Source organism: Cebus imitator, unplaced genomic scaffold (genome assembly GCF_001604975.1).
Source record: "Cebus imitator isolate Cc_AM_T3 unplaced genomic scaffold, Cebus_imitator-1.0 Scaffold175, whole genome shotgun sequence".
NCBI lineage: Eukaryota > Metazoa > Chordata > Mammalia > Primates > Cebidae > Cebus > Cebus imitator.
The window spans coordinates 950,399-960,793 of NW_016107490.1; the positions used below are offsets into that span (position 1 = coordinate 950,399).

Below are 10,395 nucleotides of genomic sequence, written 5' to 3' on the forward strand. Positions count from 1 at the left end.
AGATAACAAAGATTTTGAGATTATTGAAGTCTTCCCAGTTCTTGCCAATTATGAATGACATGTAAAAACTTTGATAATTCACAGGTGAAATAGCCCAATTTCTGGTATGTGCTCATAGTTTAGCATATGATGAAAAGCCAGACTATCAAGTGCTCAAGAAAATTTTGAACCCTGATGGAATACCTTTGGGACCACTGGAATTTTCCACAAAAGGACAAAGTATAAATGTGCATATTCCAAATAGTCAAAAAGTAAGTAACATAATCCCTGCTATCCTATAATTACCTCCTATGATACTTTTCTATCGGATGAAGTTGTTTTAGGTCTCAAAATAAGTCTGACAACTAAGTTTCTTCTTCCTTAAATTTAACTCCCATTTCCCCTAATTCAGCACGAAGAAAGTTTGTTCCAAGTTCTTTTGACCTGTTGTCTCATAGAGAAAAATAGGATCTGTGGCCTACTGTGTACTATGAAAGAAATAAAGCAGTCACTACTGTCATCGAAATGTGACTAGGGTAAAGCTAGTCTGATGTTACTGATGAAAGCCATCATTTGCTGCTTTTCTTCAGGTTTTCTTTAGATATTGTCCTCTGTTTTTGCCTACCAATGTGGCCATAATTTGGTGGTGATAATAGTCTTAGATTTAACCAGATTATTTGTATATGCTGATATTTCAATCCATGGAAACAACTGTTTACAGAAAAGTTTATGCCAGAGATCCAGGTTTAAAAACAAAATCATTTTTTTAAAGCTACACCTCTTCTTTTAGTCTGCCATCTTCCAAAAGACCAACACCAACTTAAAAAAAAAAAAGAAATTAAGATTTTGAGCATTTTTAATTGGGTGGTGGAAATCTTAGGCTGCCATTAGCAAGATTAGTGGACAGGCAACTCAGCATCCATGTCTTCCCTGACCACTGTCTGTATGCAAAAATAAAGTGTAGAGGGCATTTTTTTTCCTGATGCATGAACAATAAGATAGGGTCAGGATGCCATTCGTTTTTAATATTTCTTATGAACTTTGGATCATCACACGTGTTCATGAGCCAAGAATGCAGGATGCAAACTAATGTGACTGATAGGCTGCTAGATGAATGGTGAGTCAAGTATCAGTGCACAGATGGTTCTGATTTGCTGAATTTTGTAGCTGCTGCAACTGAAGACATAAAATATCCTTCTAGTCATAAATTAGCTCTTTGGAAGCAAAACCTTGGCACCAGAGCTTTACAACCTTCAATTAGTAGGAAAAGAAGTATTTGAATGACTGTGGTATTGACATCTGTAGGCCTGCATAGTAATCATTCCTAATAGAAGAGAATATCTGTTTGAGGAGGTTTTGCATGGCTAATTAACTACCAGTGAGAATATGTAATTTTTTCATGATCTCCTGATTGTCACCTTTCTCTCATGATACAATTAGATTTTATTGTAGCAAGTGCCTCACAAACCAATTGTCAGCACTATTTACGTATTGCAGAAGGCAGAACAAAAGTTCATGTTTAATAAAAAGCCACTGGATTTTGATCTTGGTAATTACTGAGACTTATTTTAACAGTTTTATTGACTTTTGTGTTTTTATCACTTTTGCAACAAAACAAAGAGCCATTTCCTTGACGTAGTATTTTTGTTGCAATAATGGTCACCACTTAATCTATGCTAATTTAAGTAGATTTTTTCCCTTTTTGTAGTTTTTCAGTTTCATAAACTTAATTGAAATATAAAAGAAGCCATACTAAAAACCGATAGCTATATCCTCTTGATATAAAATTCTAATTATTATCCACCAGAATTTTCAGTTTCATCAAATTCAAAGGGTGTTTGTTGTGAAACCATTTTTATATGTAGAGAATAGAATATAAAACACTTTTTCCAATGAGCCTCCATCAAGAATATTTTACTCCTTCCTTTTGATTAGAAAATTTTGATTATGAGTTTAAAAAAAAAAAAAAAACACTTAATATACGCTTTTAAGACCTTTGCTAATTTGTTAACAAATGTGATCAGTCTGGATGTATGGATAGTAAGATGATAGGCGATATATTTTGCAGCAGATCAATATTTATATATGACTTATTTCTCTAGTATTTTTAAGTGCATACATATATTTTTAATTATAGCATAAGATATGGGCTCATCATATGAGGCTAAACTTTAAGTATCTTTTTATTCTTAAAGTTTACAAATTTTACAATGCTACAAAAACCAAACCTGAAAATGTTCAAATGCAAAGTATGACAGTATAAACTATCCTGTACTCAGTTCTCCTGAATGATGCACATACAGAATAATTTCCATGTTAAATTGCTTCCTTAACAAAAATCATTCCAAAATGCGTATCAATCACATGGCACCAAATTTCTTTTTAGTCACAGACAGAATTCCCTTATCAGTAACTAAAATCATTTCTTCAGAACCCATTTATAAAGTAACAAAAAATGTTACTTTATAAATGAAGTTATATAGTTATATGAAATTATAAATATAGTTATATGAAGTTATAAATATAGTTATATGAAGTTCAATATTTAGTTGTAGAGATATTTAACAGACTAGTGAATGAACTCTGGACTAGTACATTTTTTGGACAAATATATTTTAAAGAAAGACATTGGAACAGAAAAGGTATACATATATAAATAAAATGTTACCATCATTCAGTATTCAAGGGAAAAAAGTTATGAATGTTTACATCTTGTAAATGTTATTTTTCTAATAACAAGTGAAACTTATACAGAGGGGAATATAATATTTTTAAGAGAAACGTGTTTTGATTAGGTATTAGAAGGTAACACATTGCCATAAGAATCTCACCAAACTTACATCACCTTTTTTTGCAAAAGAAAAAGCTTTTTTTTTTCCCCCCCCAATACCGGATTTTACTAGACATTATGAACTGTTATCTGTAAACCTGAACAGAAAAGTTCTCAAATATGGTTATTGGAGTTAAATTGGAAATGAATTTTTGTCAAGAGAGTAGTGATGTTGATATTTTTTCCTGAAAAATCCTTTGGGTTATTTTCCTGACTCAAAATGAGGGATGTGAAACTGAAGTCACTTGCTAGTAGTTCTTGCTAGAAGTCACTGGCTCCTGAATCAGCACCACCAATCAAATTACAAGACTCTCTCATCAAGTCCACCACAGCCTCTTTATGCCACCCACTGGGATTTCATGTCCAAAACTCACTGAAAGAAACCATATTTCAGTAAGTATGCTTACTGAAGTGAGCTAAAGCTCCAGAATTCCCAGATAAGAATGTTAAAGCCAAGTTGGAAAGGAGCATTACTAAAGGCCCCATTTTGACCCATGAATAAGCTACTTTTCATGACCAGAGGATCCTTTTACCGGCTTATCAATGACTCCCACCTTGTTATGGTGCCTGAATCATATATACAATATGCAATCATATAATATGTTACTATATTGTAATAGTGTAGACACTTGGGCATAATGAGCCCTCCCATCCTTCCTAAATGTTTGACCCAAGCAGAGGAGTAGCTGCAGTCTGACATCAGAGCTAAAACATTCAAGCTATCCTCCATTTCAGACAATAAAAGTTTACTCCTTCATTCACCTTAAACCTGAGGTTCCCATAGCATAGCCAGGGTTGAATATATTATTATTGGTAGTAGTATGATTTGTATAGAATTCAACAGTTTACAAACTTTTTTCCTAAGCTTTAAGTCTCAAAATAATTCTATGAACTTCTCTTTATGTTTATTTTCTGTATATGAGGAAAGTGAAGTACAAATTCTTAATTAGAAGCACATTTTTGGTTTATTAATTTTTAGAAGTCCAAAGGTATTCTTGATTTTATAGAACAGTGTGAAGTTCCAATGGAAAATTGAATAAAAACTACCTCATTTGTGTAGCTACTTTCTTGAAAATGTCACACACTTGTATAGTGTCCTTCTATTATAAGGGAGGTCCGGGGTGTTTTCTATATTTACTTTTTATCTTTGAGAAAAAGTTTCACTGTGTTCACTATCATCCCACTTCACTCTTAGAAAGTTTCCTTAGAAATAGAATTATCCATAAATTGGTTATCATTTTGTTTAGTAGCTAGCAGTGCCCACGGCAGGACAGCCTAAGCATTCAGCCAACTAACAGCAGATCCAGGAGGCATCATCTCTTCCAGAAACCTTCACAGAGGATTGAATATCTTATATCAAATTTTGCTTATTCGTCAGAGGCTTCCAGGGCAAAAACTCTTATACCTAAAATGCCTAGCATATAGGAGGCACTAAAACCTTCAATAATATCTTAGCTAAAAATAGAACTACCAGCAGCCTTACTTCCTGTTATATATCCAAGGGAAATAAAACCAGGATGTCAAAGAGGAATCTGCACTCCCATGGTCATTGCAACACTATACCCAATAATCAAGATATGGCACAACCTAAGTGTGTGTCAATGGGTGAATGGATAAAGTGTGGTTTGTAACTACAATGTTACATATATATGTGTATATATATGTATTCACATACGCAATGGAATATTATTCAGCCATAAATAGAAGGAAATCCTGACATTTGCAACATCATGGATGAATCTGCAGGACATTATGCTAAGTGAAATAAGCCAGACACAGGACAAATACTATATGATGTCATTTATATGTGGAATCTAAAAAAAAATTAAACTGAAAGCAGAGCGTAGAACAGTAGTTGTTGGCATGAGAGTTGGGGAAAATGGGGAGATGCTAGTCAGAGGGTACAAACTTTTTCAGTAATAAGATGAATGAGTTCTGGAGATCTAATATACAGCACAGTGACTGTAATAATACTGTATTGTATTCTTGAAATCTGCTAAGAGAGTAGATCTTAAGTATTCTCACCACACACAAAAAAATTGTGATTATGTGAAGTGATGGATATGTTCATAACTTGATTGTGGTATTCACTTCACAATGTATACATGTATCAAAACATCATGTTGTATACTTTAAATATATATAATTTTTATTCTCAATTATATCTCAATAAAGCTGGGAGGGAAAATCTCATCTAACCATTTATAACATGGAACACATTTTCACAATGATTGGTAAGCCAATATTTTATTAGGATAAAACAGTATGCAAGAACCTTGGGAGACCCTTTGTTTCACGCTAATGGTGTGAGGTGCATTCCAAGATGACTTCAGTGGAAAAGTGGCTCAGAAGATGGTGACATAAATTTCCCCAGCAGTTTTGGAGGCTGGAGTGGTGGAAATAAAGAATCCCTGCATGATTAAGAAACATTTCCAACTTGCAAGTTACTGAAAGGCAGTGGTTTTGTCATCCTTTTATAAGCTGGGATCCTGGAGGAGGGGAGAATAAAGAGTGCTGTTGTGACAATTTACACCTCGCCACAAAACACCAGCATATTTTGAAGAGGAGAAGTGAACACACTTGGCAGTGAAAGCTAAAAATTGAGAGACTACGAATTAAGGCTCTGCTTGCCCAGCCAATGTAATTCATTCTCTATTTTGGCACTGGTTACTCCATTATTTCCCCTTTGTGCTGATCCTATGTTCTGCCCCCTATTTAACCCATGAAAAAAGGTGATGGCACTTTCAGCTGCCATAAACATGAAGCTGCTGAACAAATACTTCATATAAGGACCTTTGCTGTAGCTTTCAATCTTCCAGCAGTATTGTGGGTTCTGCCCTTCTATTTCTGAGTCTACTTCAAGGTTATTGAGAGTCGGGCATCTCCCAGATATCACTATGGTGTGAAAAAGAAACCTTAGAGACAGCAAGCTTGTAGAACTTAACCTCTGACACTGGTACATTTGATGACATGAACTGTTATTCATCTTGCTCAAAGGTTAACCTACCTGCACAAAAAAGTAAGCAACATCACAAGCTGCTTTTACATATTACTTAGGCTTACTTCAATGATAGAAAACTAAGATTTTAATTAATAAGAATTTAAACTACAGAGATATACTGGATCCACTCCCAGCAAAGGTTAATAATGAATTCATGTGCAGTTTTATAATGTGACAATTTTCTCTAAAAATGTTGTTTTCAGTAAGCAAGTTATCTGTAGAGATAATTTCTAAAGAGTACATAACAGTGACACTAATTTTAATTGGTCTTGTCCCATTGATGAGAAAGGGTCTGGATCTTGCCAATGACCATAGTTTTTGTATAATGTCCATTTGTTGCTTTCCTCTTTATTTCTTTTTTTAAAGCTTGGCAAGTTTAGAATTTTTAAGAATCTGGGCATAAATGCCTTTTTTTAAAAGAAATACCAAAAGTTTTCATTATATATTATTGCTTATTTATACCAACAGGTTGATTCACAAAAGGCTGCAACAAAGCAAGTCAATCAGGCACAAAATAGGTCAAAAGGAAAAAAAGTCCACAGTGAGAGAAGCGCTGAGTCCTGTGCATCATGGAAAAAAGTGCAAGAGGAGGAGAAGCTAATGGGGTTGATGAACAATGAAGCAGCTCAGGTGAGAGGGTTGTTTGTGTAGGGGTGGGTTGTTTTTTTGTTTTTTTTTTTTTAACTTAATGTTACATTAGAATATGCCCTTTGGGAATAAAAACACCTTATTTTCTCCTAAGGGCCAAGATTGTGTGGTTTTGTTAAATGAAAAGGGACAGAAACTATCCTAGCCAGCTGATAAAATCAAAGCTGCTGACATCAGTTATCACAGAAACAGAATAGCAGTAAGCACATTTGCATACAGAGCTGATTTCTTTATCCTAAGAATATAATGAAGTGCACTTAAATTTCTTTTGTCATCTATGATCCATTAGGGACTCTTAACGTATTCTATACTTCTACATTGGTTCCTCGAGTCTAACCCTTATAATCAAATATAAGTGTAATGTTTCCTTGCAAATGTGGTTGTATTTTTAAATTATGTGTTTTTTACATCACTCAATCATTTGGGTGGATAGTGACTCACCTTTAGCAGATGACTCAGTCAAATAACAGCAAAAATCCTCCCTAATCTAACCTTTTTGACAAGAAGCCTACAATGCATTTATATTTGCAGTGAGAAAATATTTAATTTTGTCAAAATGACCAACATTTTATATGATTTATACACCATTTCCCCTAGATGATTTGAGGTAGTTTATAGTATGAAACAGGATAATTTAATATCCCTCCTTATATATCCTACCCCAAGAAAAATTGATATCTCAGGCAGCTGGGATGTTAATCACTAAACTGAGCATTGAATTTGGCTCTGAACTTCTTGGCAGCTGAGACAAAAATTAGAAGCATAGTACTTATGCGTTCTTCAGCCAGCCAGCAAGTCCTCAAGTCTATCCAGAGACAGAAATGCTTTTTTTTTAGTACTAATAGGAATCTTTTACATTTATTCTAGTATAAAACAGTGGCATTATTTGTTGTCTTACTTTATGTTAAAAAACTACTTCTCTTAGACATATTTTAGTTCCTGTTTGTAAAATTAAAGACAAATTGTGCTTGGTGACAAAACTTAGAGATTCTAAAAATCCCTAGTTGCGAGATTTCTTTCTCAACCCTTAAGTGCACCAAATATCACCTGGTGTACAGGGGTAGCCAGGCACTGTGAAAACACTGATGCAAAGAAATGGATTCATTTTTGGCTGTGTTGGCAATGAGATATTGGGATATGTATGTGTAGATTTTGTCACTTCGGAAAGTCTTGGTTCTTTTCCCCAGTCAGTCCTCTTCCCCAGGGAATGTTCTGCCATTTTGATTCTCATCACTAGATTAGATTTGCCTCTTCCAGAATTTCATAAACATGCAGTCATATAGCATGCATTCTTTTGGGCCTGGATTACTTCAAGTGCATTTTTTGAGATTTATCCATATTCATGCATGTATTAATAATTTGTTTTTTTCCATTGCTGAATAGTACTCCATTGTATAACTATATCATAATTCACATGTCCATTGTATAATTATATCATAATTCACAAGTCCGTTCTTCTATTAATGGACATCTGGGCTTCTAGTTTCTGGCCACCATGGATATAGTTGCTTCGAACATTCTGGCACAAATCCTTCTATGGATGTGTTTCATTTCTCCTGAGATGTAGAATTGCTGGGTCATAGGGCAGCTATATATTCAATTTTATAAAGAGCTTACAAATAGTTCTTGAAAGTACCATGTTATACTCCCACCAGTAATGTACAAGAGCTCTAGCCATTCCATCTCCTCCCCAATATTTGGTATTGTCACTCTTTCTAATTTGAGCCATTCTAACATGTGTATTAGTATGTTATTGTGGTTCCAGTTATTCATCTGATGTCTAAGTTTGAGCACTTTCACATGTTTTTACTGACCATATATGTGTTCTTATAAAGTATCTTTTTCAAGTGTTCTAATTTTTATTTGGATATTTGTCTTTTTATTGTTAAGCTGTAGGAGTCCTTGTCAGATTATCTGTATTATGGATATCCTCTCCTAGTGTGTGGCCTGCTTATTCATTTAATTAATAATGTCTTAAGATGAGCAGAAGCTTTTTATATTATTTGTTATTTTTATGTGAAGTTCAATTTATCAGTCTTTTCCTTAATATATATATTTTTTTATTTCTGTAAAGATAACTAAGAAGCCTTTGCCTACCTCAAGGTCACAAAGTTATTTTGCTCTATATTTTTATAGAAAGTGCATGATTTTAGCTTTCATTGTTGGGTCTATGAGCCATCTGAAATTAATTCGTTTGTATTGTGTGAGTTGCGGGTTGAAGTTCCTTTTTCATATAGCTTACACCATCATTTGTTGAAAAGATTTTCCTAATGTATTTGGCGGCTTTTTCAAAAGTCAGCTAACTGTATACGGGTGGGCCTATTTCCGAGCTCTGTTTTCTTTTATTCTACTTGTCTCTCCTTACACCAACACTACACTGCATCAATTATTATTGCTTTACAGCAAGTTCTGAAATTATAATAGTTCTTTAATCCCTTTATCTTCTTTCAAAAATGTATTGACCATTTTAGGTCCTGGTCTGCTCCATAAAATTTAAGAAGTACCTTGTTACTTTCTCCCAGAAAATGCACAATGGAATTTTGATTTGGGGTACATTAGACTAAAGACAGGTTTATGGAGAACTGGCATCCCAACAATGTTGAGCCTTCCATTGCATAAGCCTGGTACTTCTCTCCATTTATGTGGATTTTCCTTAATTCCTCTCAACTGTTCTGTAGTTTTTAGTGTAGATGTCTTATATATCTTCCATTAAAATTATCTCTAAATATTTTTTATCCTGTTACAAATAGTAATTTTCTAAATTTCATATTCCAGTTATTTGTTGCTGGTATATAGAGTTAGAATTTATTTTCTCTATCAATTATATTTGATACACAATATAATCTTGTGCCTTGGGACCTTCCTAAATTCACTTATTAGTTCTAGTAGGTTTTATTAAATAGATTCATAGGACTTTTGCATAATGATTTCTATGAATAGAGACAGTTTTACCTCTTCCTTTCCAATATATGCCCTTTATTTTTTGTTGTTTTTGTCTTACTATACCTGCTATCATCTCTAGTATTATGTTAAATAGAAGCTGTGAGAGTGGCATCCTTGCCTTGTTCCTGATCTTAGGGGGAATGCATTCATTATTTCACCATTAAGTTAGCTGTTGGCTTTTTCTAAATGCCCTTTATCAGGCTGAGGAAATTTACCATATTTGTTAAAAAGTAAGTGTAAATAATGAATGAGTGTTAAATGCTTTTTTGAGATCTCTTGAGATGATCATATGATTTTTCCCCTTTACTAGTATGATGAAGTACATTGATTTTTTAATGTTAAATCAACCTTTTATTTCTGGGATAAACCCCCACTTAGTTATCATGTCTTTTGCTGCTGAATTCTGTTTGCTGAATTCCAACTCAGTTGCTGCTGAATTTCAGTTCCATGGAGGGTTTTTATACCTACATTGATGAGAGATACTGGTCTGTAATTTTCTTTTTTCAAAGTGAAAGCAAGTTTATTAAGAAAGTAAAGGAATAAAAGGATGGCTACTTCATACACAGAGCAGATGTAACTTTCTTTTCCATAATATCCTTGCATGGTTTTGTTTTCAGGGTCATTATGAATTATATAAGTTGGAAGTATTCTCCTCTGTCTTCAGAAAATGTTTTTGTAAGATTTGCCTTTCTTAAATGTTGGATAGAATTTAGCAAGAAAACCCTTGAGACCAATAATTTGTTGTAAGAAAATTTTTAACTGCTTATTTACTTTCTGTAATATATATAGTGATCATTAGATTTTCTTTTTTTCTTGTGTCAGCTTTGTATTTGTATTTTTCAAAGAATTTTCCATCTCATCTAAGCGGTGAAAATTATCAGCACTAAGTTAGGATATTCTTTATTATCCCTTTAACATCACCAATATCTTTATTGATGTCCTCTCTTTCATTCCTGATAATGGTAACTTTTGGTTTCTTTTTTTTTTTTTTTTT

The 10,395-nt window shown here is 33.6% G+C and overlaps 1 protein-coding gene across 5 annotated transcripts in view; it reads left to right on the plus strand.

Annotated features, from left to right (window-relative positions):
* The window catches only part of VRK2 (VRK serine/threonine kinase 2), a 109,171-nt gene that overhangs the window by 89,487 nt on the left and 9,289 nt on the right, over nucleotides 1-10,395 (plus strand). For all 5 annotated transcript variants that reach the window (XM_017544967.2, XM_017544964.2, XM_017544965.2 and 2 more), the window contains 2 exons: nucleotides 85-251; nucleotides 6,279-6,440. In XM_017544967.2, the coding sequence (XP_017400456.1) occupies nucleotides 85-251; nucleotides 6,279-6,440 (329 nt within the window). The remainder of the gene's footprint in view (nucleotides 1-84; nucleotides 252-6,278; nucleotides 6,441-10,395) is intronic.